Consider the following 18,625-nt stretch of genomic DNA (forward strand, 5'->3'; position numbering starts at 1 on the left):
TACTGGTCAACTTGACCAAAAGTGAATTATTATTTTTTTATATAAATTTAGTCGTTGCCAATTATTTTTATTATTTTCTCCCAATTTAGAATGGCCAATTATTTTTTTAAGCTCAGCTCACTGCTACCACCCCTGCGCTGACTCGGGAGGGAAAAGACGAACACACACTGTCCTCCGAAGCGTGTGCCATCAGCCGACCGCTTTTTTTTACACTGCGGACTCACCACCCAAGAGCTACAGCGTCGGAGAACAACGCAGCTCTCGGACAGCTTACATGCAAGCCTGCAGGCACCTGGCCGGACTACAGGGGTCGCTGGTGCGCGGCGAGCCGAGGACACCCCGGCCAACCTAACCCTCCCTCCCCCCAGGCGACGCTCGGCCAATTGTGCGCCGCCCCCTGGGAGCTCCTGTCCACGGTCAGCTGTGGAATAACATGGACTCAAACCAGCGACGTCCAGGCTATAGAGCGCATCCTGCACTCCACGCAGGGCGCCTTTACCGGATGCGCCACTCGGGAGCCCCCAAAAGTGAATTCTATCTTTAAATCAACAAAAATCTTCTCAAGTTTTTATTTTCATTTATTTATTTATTTTACATGGAATTGCTTCTTATACTTTAATAAAGACATTAGCTAAATCTAACATTGGTACTTGGACTATATCACGCATCTACCTCGTTTATGAGGTAGTCACCTGTATATGCGCCTCAGTGATGAGAGATCACAAGTTTTAAACTTCAGTAGTTTTAAAGACTTTATTTTTCACAAAAAATCACCATGGCTACCAGAATTATCTGCATTGCTGTGGCAATGTGCCCCGCCCCTGAGTGTATTTTTGTGTTTTATTTTGTATGTTGCGTGTGTTAATGTTGGTGTATTGTAGTTGGTACACGGGATATAATGTGGGTAATGAGCACAAGTTTTTTATTTTACAAAGTGTTTTGTGTTTGTTCAAACCTTTTATTTTGCCGTACTTAATAAACCGCGCAACAGCGCTTTCATTCATTATTTTCACTCGCAGTGCTGTATGTTCATTTCTGGTCTTCACTAAAGCCAGCCTGTCACAATGGCCCACCTATGCTGTATACAGGAATACATCTGTGGTATAAAATGAAAAGAATAAACAGCTGAACTGCTCAATATGTTTATTATGTGAATTACACTTATATCATGCTGTATCCTCTATACATCCTTCAGCCAATGCTGTTTACTAGAAGCATTTGTATTTCCTGGAATACACTGTACAGTAATTCCTGAAGACTACAAGCACACAAAATTCAAAGGGGAAGAAAGATCATTGCTGTGAGTTTGAGATCTCAGTGCCCCTGAAGAGAAACACCCCTAACTGTCAAGTACAGCAGAGCTTGACAGTGATGGAACTTAAAAATGCCACAGGGTTAGTAATATCTGTCTTCAGTAACACAGTCACATATACTGCACCTCTACTGGTGAAGGCATCAATGCTCAGTTAAGTGAGGTATTTTCCATGCAGAGAGCCATATGTATAGCCATATGTATTTGTTGTTGAGCAAATGAGAGTGGTATACCAAAATGCTCTTCAGTGGTGGCACTATTATGGTGTTGCAATCCAGCAAATCCAGCATATTGTTATATTACAATGGGTAAATGTTCTATTTTCAAACACACCATGTGACACAAAAGCACATATTTAGCATGTTAAGTGTTAATTGAGCTAAGTATGTAGTAGTCGTATTCTATACAAAAAAAATTTAAACTAGAGTTATTTGAGGATGTGGAAATAATGAGCTACAGAATGTTAATCTCAGATCAATTCTGATTCATCTGAAGCACACAAAAAGGGCACTTTGCCTTTTTTAATCATTTCATTTGGCTTTGAAGTTCCTGTAAGATGAGGATAAGTTATCAGTGAAATCAGACAGAAAATAAAAGAGTTCTGAATTAAAATGCAACCGAACTAACTGAATTTCAATCCCATGGTTTGCCTAATTAATACTTTATGGGTAATTATTCTGTGAAGTGATAGAATTAGGTATAAGAAATGTAAAGCAAATCTTATTAGCCCTGGTGCTTCTGTCATCAAAAGCAGTTAAATTACATTTAATTTAGCTACTGGTTAAATGATGACGCTTCCCTAACACATCACAGCATTTAATGGCATGTGCAAACAAAAATATTCTTCTTAAACAAAGGGTTATTTCCTGAATTATCATAACTTACATACTGTAAGCTTAATGTAAACTACACAATACTTTTTGCCATTTATTCAGTTCAAAAATTAAAATGTCTTCTCTTTGAATTCAATATACTTAAAAGAGGCATCTGCAATTAAAACACATTAGAGCCCATGTTGCTGCATTGCAGAAGTATAATCAGTTACAGTTAGATAGCACGCTGCAATACAAATCCATTGTATACAGGCCATAACAACTTGACAGTGTTACATAAATCAAATAGAAAGAAGGGCGCTCAGTAAAAGCACTGAAGTCATTGTATTTTGTATCTTGATCTTAATTGTACTGTAATTCTTGATATGTATTTTTTATATACAACTTTAAGTTGCCCTGGGTAAGGGTGTCTGCTATTAAGGATATACTCGTTTTAACTGTTTAGGAACACAATGTTTTAAAGAGACTGTTCCAAACATAGTCTATACTTGTTTTTTTACAGCATTGAGTACTGATCAGTAAAATAACTGGAAAACAGTTCATGCTGAGTAAATTCCATATCCCTGAGAAATAGTTTCCTGCTGGCTACCCTCATGTTTAGCTCTGTTGGAGCTGCCAGAAACAAGTGAAGCAGTTACCATGGTGATACAACGGCTCACTAGATTTTAATAGAAAAAGATCAATAGTCTGTTATAGTGTCTGGGTTTTAAAAGAGCTAAGTCGCTATTCACACAGACTTTGAAGTTCATAGTTTCTTATAGATGTGTGTGCCAATGGTATGCATAAACATTTGTATTTCTTTAATACAGTCTATTTTCTAGAGAAGGATGTAGAAATACTTCTAAATTATTTAAACATTCAAATTCTTTTGTGGTAATGTATGTGAACTCTAATATAATTTCTGTATCACCTGTACAATAAGACTCTATGGACCGTATATGCAACAACAGTACAATCTTTAGATGTTTTCAAATCTTCTGTGGATAGAGTGTATATTCAAGTAGGGGAAAATTACTGTAAACTAAAGAAGCACATGTCATTTTGAAAGAAATGTAATTTTTTTCTGGCCAAAAAGACTTATAAAATGTTTTACAACCCACATTTACATAAGCTTGTTGAGTTCACAGTGATTCACCCAATACAAAAGTATTTAATATCCTTGGCAGTATTCCGATCTCGTGGAAAGGAACACTCAAACAGATACATCTTCAAAGTAGACTTAAAGGATTCAAGTATGCTGCTAGCATTTCTCAGATTAATACTGATCAGCCTATTGTGACCTCAGAGAACAGCTGGGAACATAAGGGGTCATCTATCCAAAAAGTATATAAAAACATGGTGGAATACTTTTATATACTGTGACAGAAAGACAATGATTGTTGGTGGTAAATCTCCCTCCCGACCTGTGAGGGAATTAAGTAACGGGAACAGAATACCCTGGACTGTTTGGCCTGACAATTTATTCCCAGGGTTAAAAGGAAGTCGGTCATCTAGAAAGGGGGCGGAGCTTCGGTGAAACTAATGCATCGACCCGGAAGGGAAACGATGTGGCAGCCGCAGATTGGAGGAGCGGCTACAATTGTTTACCAAGGGGTCATGAGTGACGGTACAAAAAGGGGAAAAAGCGACGTATTCTCTTCCTTCGTTTTGGTTAATGAGAAAGAAGCCGGAAGGACCTGAGGGTTGAAAAGCGTATCGTGAGTGTTTGTTTGTTTTGTCACTAATTGTTGTTGTTATTGTTATTAGTAGACGGCTAACACATCCGGAGCTGTCGCCAGAGGCCAGCACGAACCCAGACAGCACTCCACCTGTGTCACAATAAATAATTGTAATCGCACCACAAGCACTACAGCACACACCAAGGACTGGTGAACGTGTTTGTGTATCGTGTTTGGAACGGGACTGTGTTTATTATTTTGGAACTGCAATTCCCTTGTTTTGAACAGTGCCAATACCCATTGCTGGGTATTGCCTGGGAAATATTATTTACGGTCACCAGACCTGGATTAAAAATAAAACCTGTAGCACTTGGATTACCATTGTCTGCCTTTCATTTAAACAACGCATCACTCCTGCACCTGTACACTGCAAGTCACTTTGCCACATATACATAAAATGATTTCCTTAGTAAAACATAATTTCCATTTTCAACCTCTGTTTAGAAATGTGTAAATGTCTTGTAACACTATATAAGAAGACCTGCAGGTTATGCAAGTGATATAGATTTATAAATGCACCTTTTAACAGTATCCATCTGCAGACACCTGCAGTTTGGTAAAAATGTATATGAAACAAAAAATGAATATTTTAGAATCCCCATGTTGAGGCCATGGGAAAAAAAAATCTTCGTTATGTGGAGATCACAAGATAATTTACCTCAGGATATCAGTATTACCATTCTGTTATCTCGTGATCACCAGATAATTTATCACAGGATCTTGAGAAAAACTGTTTTCCTGAGATAATTTAATTTATCTCGTGATCTTGACAAAACGACAGCGATCTCGACAGTAATGATCCTGGGAAAAACTAAGTGGATGTGTACTTTCAATTATTTTATAAAAGTAATACAATCACAAACTGAATCAAATGGAAGATACTAATATGTTGGGCTGCAATATTGTTCCTGAGTGTATGGAAAATTAGGTATTTGCCCATGATAGGGTAAATAGTAAATGTGGTAAATACCAAACAGACTTCAGATTTTAAACATTGGCTCTGATTTACAAAAGGGTAAATCATTTTTAACTGCTGTTATTTAGAGAGATTGGGAAGACCAAACACAGCCATTACTACCTCCATACAAAGTAAAAGATATGGGATAAGTACTTTAGGCTGCAGGAACAGATAAGAAAAACTGTACTGTCTATGAATATTATTGGGTTGAAAATCTATGCATTTCAATGTGTGTCTTAGAAAAACACCCCCTTCCCTCCCATATGCCTTTATATCAAATGTTTTAGCAAGGGAATGATAATATGTCTAGAATACTTGGAAGCAGAGTATAAAGACCACATACCTATAAGTTCTTTATTTCGCACATCTAAGGCCATATTTCTTAGAGCTGTAGCAACTGCACACACCACCCGATCATTGTCTATTCGTAGCAACTCTACCAGGATAGGCAGACCTTTCTCCTTTCGGACCGCTGCTCTGATATACACAGACCACTGTGAAAAAGAAAACATGAAGAAGAAAAAACGGTTAGAGGTTATGAGAAACATGACAGGGTAAGCATTGTGGAGGCGTACAATGTAGCTATACATTAGCACTTCAAAGAAAGGTGGTATGCACTAAATACAGGCTAAAGCAGCACGCAGCACTCCATTAAACTAAAATCGCTACAAAAGGGTACCCAAGTTATTTTTAACGAGAATGTACTATGAAAGCTATCTGCTTTGCTATATGGTTGACAGTTAGATTTGATATTTATTTTACTATACCATATGTCCCAATATGTTATAGAATAGTCCCAAACTATTAGACCCACCTCACATCAGATAAAATGACACCCAATTCAGGACAAATTGTTTATTGTAAACCCTCCTAAAAATCAGGTGAATTGAAAATGTTATTGTATTACAAAGTTACGACAACAGTCAATTTTTCTGTTGCTAACATGATTTTTTTATTTAACATTATTTTAAAAGACATTCAACAGTACATATTTGTGTTTTGTGAACTTATGTTGTAGCAGTTTTAATTTAGAACTTAAAGGATCAGTAAATACAGCTACAGTTAGCTGGCACTAACAGAATGCCAGTCCAAGGTATTTACCCACTTAAATATTTGCCACCCAACTGCTTTTCAGGTTTCCATTTGTTCAGGTTGTTTTGTGAAACCTTAAATGGATAAAATACACGGTGATGGCAATGTGTAGGCTCATTATTATGAATGAACATAAAACTAATAGACAGAAACAGGAAGAGGTGGCCCTGGACGTGTAAATAATGTATTTGTGGTGTATATGTAAAGTTTTAAAATATTGAAATTAAGTGTGTACTAGATATGGTGAGTTTTTGTTTATGTAAATAAAGTTGAAAAGTTTTGAATTTAAGTTTGGCAGGGATGGGGTTAAACTTACTCTGCCAAATCCATGTGCGGAATGTGGCTGGAGCTTAATTGACTAATTGATGATCAATTAAGCCCAGTCACATGGAAAGCCAATTTTTTTTTTTTGTTTGTTCTAGTTCCAGCAAGCGTGCAGCCTCACAACTGTGTGGAGAACCAGGGTGGGTGAACTGTGTAGGGATTAAGTTATTTTAGTTTATTTTAGTGTGTCAGAGAGTAGGTTCCGGGGCGGGACTTCCCTTTTAGTGGGAGCAGCACTAAGCCAGTGTTTGGAAAGCTTTTGTTTTAGCTGTTTTCCCCACAGTGTTTTGTTTTGCATTTTTGGAGTTATTATTTTCATTACACAGTGCCTGTCTATGTCTTCCTACACTAGGGCTATCATTGCTAGTGGCGGCCACCTGTCACTGCAATTTTGTGTTTGTTTGAATAAAACTGGGACACCTGAGTGGCGTTGTCAACTACATCGCTCTCTCTCTCTCATCATTCAGCAGACACCCATAACAAAAGCAGCAGGTACTAAAACCCCCTGTTACAAGGTGGATAAAGGTATAGTTATTTTTTTTTATAATTCACACATGCTTCTGATGTTACAATAATTTGTTTTTGCAAAATTAATTTACAGCGAAGGTGCTGTTCAAAGCAGCATCAATTACTATGGCAATAGTGATGGCTGCCTATTGAGGACACAGAACAATGTGTAAATCAAGGCCAGACTTTTATCCTGCAATCACTTACACACACACACACACACAAAAACGAAGGTTGAAATCTCTACACTTAAAATGTGAGACAATTCAGGCTTTTTTTAATTTTATTGAAGGACATGTCAGCACAGGCAACTGTGAAATCAAAGACATAAATATTTCTATACATCTGTTCATCTCCAGAGAAATAATGGTCGGCTGATTGGCAATGGAATCCAAAATGTATATATATAAATCAGCCATATATTATTACATTAAAATTAGTTACAAGTCAAGTTAGATCATAAATTATTATTATTATTATTATTATTATTATTATTATTATTATTATTATTATTATGGTTAGAATTCTTTCATACACTGTTAAAAATACTTAAGCTCATCTTGTAAAAGCACTGCTGTTTAGAATGCAGGGTGAGTCATTTGGTTTGAATTTAAGGTGCCGATCTTGGCTGGGGAACCACAGGACGCGTTGTATTGATCTTTGCACTGGGGTTAGGAAGTAAAGCCGGCAAGGACTTGTTTTCAAATATAATGGTTACTATCAGATAGCTTGTATCACCATAATTCAATTTAATTCAAGAAAAACAAGCTATAACCGTAAGGAAATCTTTGATTTACCCGAAGTGCTTCACAGAACTCCAGTCTTTCAGTATGAGACCGAACAGCGGGAGACACCGTCCATTAACATTCTAATGTGAAATATCAAATACATTTTTAAAAAGCTGCATTTACTTCTAAAAGTATAATATATATTTAAAAAATATATATCAAAGTGGTACTGAGTACAACTTTGAAACAACTCATGGGTGGCTGCTCTGCCCTGTCAGAAGGCTTATATACCAGCTTGTACCACACAGCACCATAACCTATATTATCTATTTACTAGTTAATGAGTAATATTAACTTGGCTTAAATGTGTGTGATCTGTTCATTTCTGCAAGAATTATAACTATTTTAAGTAAAAAAAAAAAAGATTCATTTATTTTATTTGTTACTAAAATGTCCCTTTTCCTGGATGGAAATGTATGAACTAATTATGCTTGTAACAGGGTATCAATCTTGGAAATAGCAAATGGAAATTCCTACATGCACACACATGCCAATTTATAAATATATCAAAAGAAATATTGATAGATAGACATGCATATAGATAAACACAAATGCAATTTAGAAAGGGAGAAGCAATGACTGCTTTAGTATATGAAATGGGTTTCCAACATCAGCAGGCAGATTGATAGATGACAGATAACTATTTTATATTACTGTCGCATCAACATAACCCCTTTTATATTTACCACATACAGTGTATCATACATCTTAAAGCCTTGACTGGGTAATTCATTCAATAATCTGACTTCAAAGCTATCACATTTTGGCCTTTCGGTCGGGGAGGCCAGGAGGTCTATCGATCTTCAGAAGGTCTTTTCGAGCATTATACATTTTTAGGAGCTGAAGAGAATGCAGTCTTTTGCTTTCGAAATCCAGCTAACCTCTCTATTGTATCAACTCACAGACGTGAAATGGACCCTTCTGACACAGGAATGTGATTAATGTGTTTTCTGTATGTCATGCAAGATGCCAATAAGCCAATTTAGGGCATCTGTTGCTGGTGACAGGTAGCCCAGATGACAAAATATATTTTGACTAAAAAAGAGAATTTCACATGTATATACCAACTGCTGCATATATTTCTTTTGACATATAATTTCATATGATTTAAGAATCAAACACATCAATATTTCAGCAACCTAATCTGATAGTCTCTGATGGTTTTCACATGAAAAATTGTCCACAGATCAAAAAGAATACAGATCAAGCACAAACAAAACCTACAGCATAGTCAAAGCAGTAAAAGAACAGTAAAGTGGTCTTATATATAAACAAATTGTATGCATGTTGACTGCTATTTTCTTAACTGTGCTGTGTTTGTTTTTGTATATCTTGATGTTTGTGTTTGTGAATGAAATGTTCAATAAGGATGAATAATAATGTTGTTTTTTATTTGTTGTAGTATTTTGGTCACCATGAAACCTCTTAATGGGCAACTGGAACATGGATTGGTTGTCAAAAAGTAATCAAAGGGCTAAAATCAAGTCTAGAGACACAGAATCCATTATAACTTTTTAGATTTTCCAATCAGAAGGTTTAAATTTCATATTTCCAGCATTCCTGTGTTTATAATGACATTGCTGAGTTAAAGGCAACAACACAACAGAATGGAACTTTCAGATAGTACTTTTGTCTACATATGTAGAATCTCAGTGTGCTTTATAAACATCAAACACTGTACAACTGCACCACTGAGCAACCATAAAAATGCAGACTACAGAGTGGAATGCAGCAACCATTTTATACGTGTGTAGTTTTTGGTAAGTATAATTTAAAATGACCTTGCCTTTCTAAAGGAGGTGTAGTGGTGGAATTGCTCAGCCAGTAGACCAAATGCAGGCCATCACACACCCCGATATGGGGCCAAATCATACAATTTTTGTATGCATCATCAATCCAAATAGCTAGCACACAAGTAGAAAGATGTGGTGATGATTTTCTTACCTTCCAGCTTCCTGCTGCCAGATTCTGTAAAGCTCCTGCTGCCCCTTCCAATGTGTCAGGATTGGAGCACTCTGACAAAAGAGTGAGGTAGGGTTTGACTATTGAAGGGTGCCACAACATCTGGATCCCTTTTGGAGGGTCCGCAGACTCTGGGAGAACACCGTCCCACTGTGAAATAAAAAAGACAGATTCTTTTAATCACAGTCTCATTCACAGGAAATGTTGGGCTCACCAATGTCAGGTCAGGTCGAAAAAGGATCACAGGAAGAAAGATCTGTGCGTACAAAAGCATAACATTTATTCTCAATTGTTTCAGTACTGTTGCATTGCTTTCTGGCAGTGGTACTCCTTAATATACCGGTTCTGTACAGTAAAGCAGCTATTGCAATGTCATTTTTTAAGTGCAGAATGACAAACTATTCGGGCTGGCTTACTTTCACTATAGCCACAAAAATAAAATTAAAAAAAATAAAATACAAATAATCATGGAAAATTGTCTATAGGTAAAGAGCTTTCATTATAATGTAAAAAAAAAAGAAAAAGAAAAACACATTTGAAAGATGAACGTCTCGCGTTCTTGCAGGAAAGCTACATCTTACAAAGTGCTGCTTATATCCTCAGGGTGAGGAACATTATAATCCTATTGCCTTTCAATACCTAATTAAAACCTAGTAAAAGATGAATTTCTCAAATGCATTTGTTTAAACCGGAGTAAGGCTCTAAATTGATATATTATTCTTGTGTTCACTGTGTGACCTACTTTCAGTCTACAAATTAATCCTATACTGTATCTATTTATTATACGCACAGAAACTACTTCTGTTTTTCTTTTAAATTATATTGCATGCATGTAATTACGGTTTGAGGTTCCATTGGGAAAACATGAGTGTCCATTAGTTTTATCTGTTTGATAATGAAACCATCATCATTCGGAAAAGAAAGGGCTTCTCTTTAACTGGTTGATATTTTAGCTCCCTCTATGTGAGCTATAGATAATGCAGATTCAAAGATGCCAATGATATTAGCAATAACCTGTGTCTAAATGCACTGAAAATGCAAAATATGTCTGTTTAAATCTTAGTTACATGACATATTATATCATCTGTATAGCACCACCTTCTAAACCAAACACAACTCCACTTGCTTGCAACATTAACCCATGTCAACATGATAAAATATACACACTTTCTCTGAAAATTTTGCAGAACAACTAGAGCAAGCTTGAAGAAAAACCTTGTACTGTGTGACACACAATTCCTTATACAAGGGTTCACTTAACTTAATGAACACATACACACAGTAGAACAGTAGGACCCAGATAATTGAGTTTTTTTTTTTTTTAACAGCATACATAATAAAAAACTGCAGTTAAAAAAATAAAATAAAAAAGTGCAGTACACAGTGCAGTAATTAGAATGTTATTATAATGATCTCAAATTCCAGTTTAAATGCTGTCTTTTTTCTTTAAGATAAACAACATCTACAGTGGAATTAATCTTCTGTCTAAGTACTCATTGCTTTGCTTCTAAACATTACCTGTACTGTTTTCATACACATTCAAACACAGGCTCCCTTGAGAAAGATATGTATAACATATCGAAACGTTGGGCAGCTGGCTCTTTGAGCTAATATATATATATATATATATATATATATATATATATATATATATATATATATATATAGTGCCACTTACACACCATACTCCACACTGTTAAGGGGGAAAAAAGTTTTTATTGAGAAGAAAATTATATATAAAAAATACAAAACTGAAAGATCATAATTGGATAAGTCTCCGTCCCCGAGTTAATATTTGGTGGAAGCACCTTTGGCAGCAATTACAGCTGTGAGTCTGTTGGGATAGGTCTCTACCAACATTGCACACCTGGATTTGTTAATATTTGACCATTCTTCTTTACAAAACTGTTCAAGCTCTGTCAAGTTCCTTGGGGAGCGTTGATGGACAGCAATCTTCAAGTCATGCCACAAATTTTCGATTGGATTTAGGTCGGGGCTCTGACTGGGCCACTCAAGGACATTTACCTTTTTGTTCCTCAGCAGCCAATCCAGTGTAGCTTTGGCTGTGAGCTATGGGTCGTTGTCATGCTGAAAGGTTAAATTCCGTCCCAGTTTCAGCTTTCTTGCAGAGGGCAGCAGGTTTTCCTCAAGGACTTCTCTGTACTTTGCTCCATTCATTTTCCCTTCTATCCTGACAAGTGAGAAACATCCCCATAACATGATGCTGCCACCACCATGCTTAACAGTAGGGATGGTGTTCCTTGGGTGATGCTCTGTGTTGGGTTTGCGCCAAACATAGCGCTTTGCATTTAGGCCAAAAAGTTCCATTTTAGTTTTGTCAGACCACAAAACTTTTTGCCACATGGCTACAGAATCTCCTGAGTGTTTCTTTTTTTTTTTTTTGCATACTTCAAATGGGATTTAAGGTGGGCTTTCCTGAGTAATGGCTTCCTTCTTGCCACTCTACCATACAGGCCAGATTTGTGGAATTCCTGGGGTTATTGTTGTCACATGCACACTTTGACCAGTCTTGGCTATAAATGCCTGTAGCTCTTGCAAAGTTGCCATTGACCTCTTGGTAGCCTCTCTGATCAGTCTCCTTCTTGCTCGGTCATCCAGTTTGGAGGGACGGCCTGATCTAGGCAGGGTCTTGGTGGTGCCATACACCTTCCACTTCTTAATAATCCAAGGGATATTCAAGGCCTTTGATATTTTTTCTACCCATCCCCTGATCTGTGCCTTTCAACAACTCTGTCCTAGAGTTCTTTTGAAAGCGCCTTGGTGCTCATGGTTGAGTCTTTGCTTTGAAAAGCACTACCCAGCAGAGGGAACCTACAGGAACTGCTGAATTTATCCTGAAATCATGTGCATCACTACAATTTAACACAGGTGGAGGCCACTTAACTTGGTGTGTGATTTTGAAGGCGATTGGCTACACCTGAGCTAATTTAGGATTGCTATTACTAGGGGGGTGGACACTTATCCAACCAAGCTATTTCAGTTATTATTTTTAATTACTTTTCTACAAATTTCTAGAATATTTTTTTTCACTTGGAAGTTGTGGGGTAGGATGTGTAGATGAATGAAAAAAAGGCTATAAGGCAACAAAAGGTGAACATTTTGAAAGGGGGTGTAGCTATATATTTAAACTGATACATTTACTGTAAATTAAAAATATAATTTTTCTTTCACACAAAGAGCTTTTGCTGGCATGGTTGTACTGCAGTAGAATAATAAAAAAAAGATGACATGCTTTTTTCAAATCAGAAATGGTGTTATTTCCATCATGCTACCTGTTTAGAATTTTCAGGATTATACAGAAGCAAAACCAAATGATAATTCATGAATTAAGCGTCTTGCTGAACAAGTTACAGAAATGTTCTCGTGACAGTAAGAGAAGGGATCTGAAAAGGCGCTGTGTAAGGTTGGTTGTACAATTTCCCAGGAAGAGGTCGGATTGAGGGGGGGGGATAGAAAACGAAAGCCGACCATCTTGGGGAGGTCACGTGACAACAGGGCTGCTAAACAAATCCATTGCAATCAGCTGTGGGGTGCGTGGCGAGTGGATAGACCGGGGTGCCGAGCTGATGACGAGGACGAGTTGGGCAGTATTAACGTGAGTACAGCCCCTTACATTGATGACTAAGCCGGAGCTCTGTTTTTTTGTTTTTGTTTTTTTCATTTTGCTTATTGTTGCCGGGTACGAGTAGCATGGAGGCCGCCGCCACAGAGCCAGCTGTTGATCACCGCACACAAAGCTCACCACTCTGGACACTTGTACAGCACTGGAGCGAAAAGTGCATCTTGCCGTGCATGACTGGACGCAAACACGCAGGAGTTATAATTTGTTTATTATTGTTTCTGGGACTGTGATCCTTGTTTGTGTTCTCCCTAGCATTGCTGGTAGTGGAGTAGATTATTATTTAAGTGCAGGACTGTAACCCTTTTTTTGTATACACTCCCTACTATTGCTGGTAGAGGAGTGTATTATTATTTGTTTGTTTTTTTGTTTTATTTGGAGAATAAAAATAACCAGAGGGGTTTAATAATTGCACGTGCTGACTAGACATTGACTGCTTAACCCTCACACACCACTCGCATCCTGGCAGTTCTATATGAGTATATGGACATACTTTCCCCGGCAATGGGGGTTGTTTTAATGACCTGCATTTATCGTGCAGGTGTTTTACCCAGGGCTGATTTAATGACCCACTTATTAGCATTACTACACACAGTAAACATACAGCAGAATTAGGTTTATAAATTGAGGTCTACTATATGTTTAGATGATTTGTAAAGACCACATGGTCTGCAGTGCAGTGCAGACTTAATGATCTTTTCTGATTGTGTGGCTTCATATTAACAGTCAAAAAACAACCACCTATAAACACCCTTTTCTCTCTGACACTTTACTTTCACACAGTAAAGCAGGACTAGCATAAAGCTGTGAAGATTGGTCCTGAAAGGAATCGCTATGAATTGATGCTAGTTTGAAAGTCAATGTATTAATTCATATGTTACCAAGTTTTCAGTAATTTATCTGCAGTGGGTGAAAAATGAGAGGCATCTACTTTCACACTGGTGGTGGCGCTGTAACAACAGGACATTGTATCTTTAGTGCCCTTGGCTACCACTTTACTTAAGCCAAGTTTAGTATATGAGGTCTGTTTACATTAGAAGTTCATGAGGATCCTCATAATTCAATGTATTTCCTTTTTTTCTTAACACATTGCAGCCAAATAGTGCAAACATTTATTTTGTAGGATTTTTTCAGCAGCTTGCAAAAAATATATATAAATATATCAGAACAGGAAAACCATGTCAATTTCTGTTTGAATAAAATCAATTAAGAGTGTGGGGGTCAGATGGTCAAAGCTCAACTTATAGGGTTGAGCAACTGCAGTTTTTTGTTAAGTTTGTTTTTTAACATAAGTCTTGCCATGCTAAGCATTTGTATGGATTTTGACATACAGATGAATACAGTAACTTGTATTCAAGTCTTTCACGTTGATCATAATTATTTGCAGTTGAATTAAAATGCTGCAAGAGATCAGTAGGAAGGACAAAGGTCCAACATCTACTGTAAAAAAGGCATAGAAAATAGAACAATGAGGATTGTAGGACAAATCACTGTAATAATGCAGGTAGGCATCTGTGACGGGGTACACCCAGCCCCTGTGTTGATTGTATTATTTTGTATTATTATTATTTAAATGTATTTTATTTGCACTGTTGTTTTAGTTCGGCAAAAAAGGGTTAATTGCCACCATTTCCAAATCAATTTATGTTAAAAATGTGCCAGAGCTTGACTGAATGATTGACAAGCAATCAAGCTCAGGTACAGCTGCATAAAAGAGGCAGGAACCTCTCAGTCGGGTTTGGGGTTGTTCAGAGGTGGCACTTAAAAAGTAAGAACTGATAGAATTGTACAAATACAATTGCTACTCGTGCTGGATCATTTTAAATAAAAGTTTGCTTCAGTCACCACATCCTGGTGACTTGTTAAAGCTCAGAATTTTAAGGCATCCCTGTCTAAACAGCTCTCAGATATGTACACATACCAATTGCTCTTACAAATGCTCCCAATGTGATCCTGTTTTGTGTGAAACCAGCATTAAAGTTTGCAACAAAATACACAAGTAATCATTGTATTAATGGTGTAAAATACTGTCCGTTCAATTTCATGGACTGTTTTTTTTTTTTTTTATGCAGGCAAAGTTACAATATTCCATTGAATCTCTCTTTTCCCATCATGTAATTATCTTTCACAAACAGACTGAGGGATTAAGACGGCATGAACTGGTTTAGTTGCTTGTAGGAATCGCTTTCAGTCAATTAAGGCTGATAAATACTGGCTCCCCTGAAGAAAAACTGCAACCTTATTTTGCAAACAGGGATCCATTCTGCATTGATTAATGATTTAAGACTATACAGAACACGCTGCCGCCGCAAGGCCCAGCTGTCCTCTTTAAATGTCCAACTAATTACTTCACACTGTATTCAAGAAGAGCTGTTTGGAAACTTCATTAGATTACACTATGTAACACAATTTTTGTTCCTGGGTAGTAAGTGTTATTTCCTAATTGCTTATGCCTCAAAAGTATAGAAAATGGCTATTATTCCCACCAAACTTTGCTTTTGTGACCAGGACAGTGATATTTTGAAATTTACCTATTTCCAATGAGAAAATGGGTGAATTTGTGTCTTTTCGTTCACATAAAGTCACAAAAAAACAACATATGAATCCAAATTAACATGTATTTATACTAAAGTAATACAAAAATGACTACAAAAGATTTAGAAGTGAGTAGTTTTTCGAGATTTACGATTAAACTGTAAATCACTTTCACGAATCTGCCCCCAAATGTAGTCTCCCATCATGTTCTCATTATACTGTCTTTGGTAGCGGCGTTCAAAGTCCAGTATATCCTGGTGGAAGCGCTCGCTTTGCTCTTCCGAGTACGCTCCCATGTTCTCCTTGAATTTATCAAGATGAGCATCAAGGATATGGACTTTGAGGGACATCCTACAGCCCATTGTGCCGTAGTTCTTCACCAGAGTCTCAACCAGCTCCACATAGTTTTCGGTCTTGTGATTGCCCAGGAACCCCCAGAACCACTGCGACAAAGCTGTTCCAAGCTGCTTTCTCCTTACTAGTGAGCTTCTTGGAGAATTCATTGCACTCCAGGATCTTCTTTATCTGTGGTCCGACAAAGACACCGGCTTTGACCTTTGCCTCAGACAGCTTAGGGAAGAAGTCTTGAAGGTACTTGAAGGCTGCCGACTCCTTATCTAGAGCTCTAACAAATTGTTTCATATGGCCCAATTTGATGTGCAGTGGTGGCATCAGCACCTTCCGGGGGTCCACCAGTGGCTCCCACTTGACGTTGTTCCTCCCCACAGAGAACTCGGTCTGCTGTGGCCAGTCCCGCCTGTGGTAGTGTGCCTTGGTGTCCCTGCTGTCCCAAAGGCAAAGATAGCAGGGAAACTTGGTAAAACCGCCTTGGAGACCCATCAGGAATGCCACCATTTTGAAGTCTCCTATGACCTCCCAGCCATACTCATCATACTTCAAGGCGTCCAGCAAGGTCTTGATGCTGTTGTAATCCTCTTTGAGGTGCACCGAGTGAGCCAGGGGAAGAGACGGGTACTTGTTACCATTATGGAGCAGCACGGCTTTGAGGCTCCTGGATGAGCTGTCAATGAAGAAGTGCCACTCATTCTGGTTACAGGCGATTCCGATTGCCTCGAACAGACTGGTCACATTGTGGCAGAAGCAGAGCCCATCTTGACGGGTGAAGAAGCTGGAAAAAGGTTGGTGACACTTCCTCTGATCTGCGACTTGCACACTTTCATCCAACAAGTTCCACTGCTTGAGCCTAGACGTCAAAAGCTCGGCACTGGACTTGGTGAGACCAAGATCTCTAATCAAGTCGTTGAGGTCTTTTTGGTTGGGGTAGTATGGGTTTCTCTCCTCAGCTCCACCTCTGAAATTGTCATCTTGAACTTCTTCCTTGCTCTCTGACTTGCTGCTCTCTTCTAAAGATGGCTGCTCTCTCTCCGGAGGAGTGGGTACGGGGAGCTCATGGCAGTGTGACACCGGGGCGATGGATGAAGGAAGGTCCGTATACGTGATAGCAGGTGCATTCTTTCCAGTCCGACGTTTGGAAGGGTCCACCATGCAGAAGTAGCAGTTGCTTGAGTGGTCAGTGGGTTCCCGCCAAATTCTTGGGATAGCAAACTTCATGGCTCTCTTTTCCCCTCTGTACCATCCTACAAAAATACATTTATTTCACCCATGACTAATGTGTAAGAGATTCTCGCAACATTTTTCATATATGATATATTTTTTCAATAACATTGAAAATTGTAAAACATTTTAAAATTAAAAACTTTTACAATTTTAAAAATTTTAACAAATTTTATAACATAAAATTCCAAGCAACAATTGTCCATCTTACCTTCCAGAGTTTTTTTGCAGTGCTCGCAGGTGAAATGAGGTGCCCAGTGTCTCAGACATCTTAGCAGATGCTTCCACGGAGTACTTTTTCGCTCTTGTCTTGATAAATTGGCCGCAGACATAGCAAAATGCGTCTGCCGGATGCTTGCAGCCTCTTGATGCCATCTCAGAAAAATGCAGATATGTATCCACTTAGGCAGCTGGAACTAAACTGAACTGGTGGGCTTAAGGCCCCTGTATTTATACTACTATTTATATTACTGGAAAGTTCTAGAAAGTTCTAGAAAGTTCTAGAAGTTACTCCAAGTTTACTCAGCACTGAATCTATCTGGAATGTTCTGGAAAATAGGTAAATTTCAAAATATCACTGTCCTGGTCACAAAAAGCAAAGTTTGTGGGGAATAATAGCCATTTTCTATACTTTTGAGGCATAAGCAATTAGGAAATAACACTTACTACCCAGGAACAAAAAAAAAAAAAAAATGTTACACGGTGTTATTGATATCATAGTACTAGCAACAATTCAGTATTCAAAGCCAGCTTTTATGCTTTTGAATCACCCGCTTACCAATACATCTCCCAATTATAAACCTTAGTATACATTTTTTCCGTACAAGTAAAACCATTTATTAGGTGAAAATTACTTGCATCTTTGACATCTTTGTTTCTTGGGTTAAGCTTTTTCTCAGTAGATAGAAGTTCCATGATTAAGGGTTTAGTGCAGTAAGGCACTGTGGAAAAACATTGCAAGTGTAGAAACGTATACTGGAAACATGGTAATTTATAGGAAAGCAAAGTGAGTATGGGCGAGCATTGAAAACCATGGTAAACTATTGGTAAACTACACTCAATTTACAGTAATCATGTGGGATTGGTGGAATCCACTGGTTCTGTACAATGCCCTGCTGAAATCTACGCATTATTACTAAAATATAAGAAACGAATCAATCCAGAGATCTCCAAGATTCCTTTTAGTCTGTGAACACTACATGAATATTGACCCATGCAACTGTTAAAATCTAATATCCTGTACCAAACCCCCGACACAATTATAAAATGCCACTGTCGCTTTTTGGAGATGTTCAAATTGAAAAGTATTATTTGAGCTGTGGTAAAGGTAGACATGGTCGACTCTACTACGTTTATGACATTTCAGTGACATTCAGTGACA

General features: G+C 37.9%; 1 protein-coding gene across 6 annotated transcripts in view; it reads right to left on the reverse strand.

Annotated features, from left to right (window-relative positions):
- Nucleotides 1-18,625, reverse strand: part of ctnnd2a (catenin (cadherin-associated protein), delta 2a) — a 326,927-nt gene that overhangs the window by 38,762 nt on the left and 269,540 nt on the right. For all 6 annotated transcript variants that reach the window (XM_059017244.1, XM_059017243.1, XM_059017247.1 and 3 more), the window contains 2 exons: nucleotides 9,477-9,644; nucleotides 5,165-5,315 (listed from right to left, as the gene is read on the reverse strand). In XM_059017244.1, the coding sequence (XP_058873227.1) occupies nucleotides 5,165-5,315; nucleotides 9,477-9,644 (319 nt within the window). The remainder of the gene's footprint in view (nucleotides 1-5,164; nucleotides 5,316-9,476; nucleotides 9,645-18,625) is intronic.

Source organism: Acipenser ruthenus, chromosome 3 (assembly GCF_902713425.1).
Source record: "Acipenser ruthenus chromosome 3, fAciRut3.2 maternal haplotype, whole genome shotgun sequence".
Lineage (NCBI taxonomy): Eukaryota > Metazoa > Chordata > Actinopteri > Acipenseriformes > Acipenseridae > Acipenser > Acipenser ruthenus.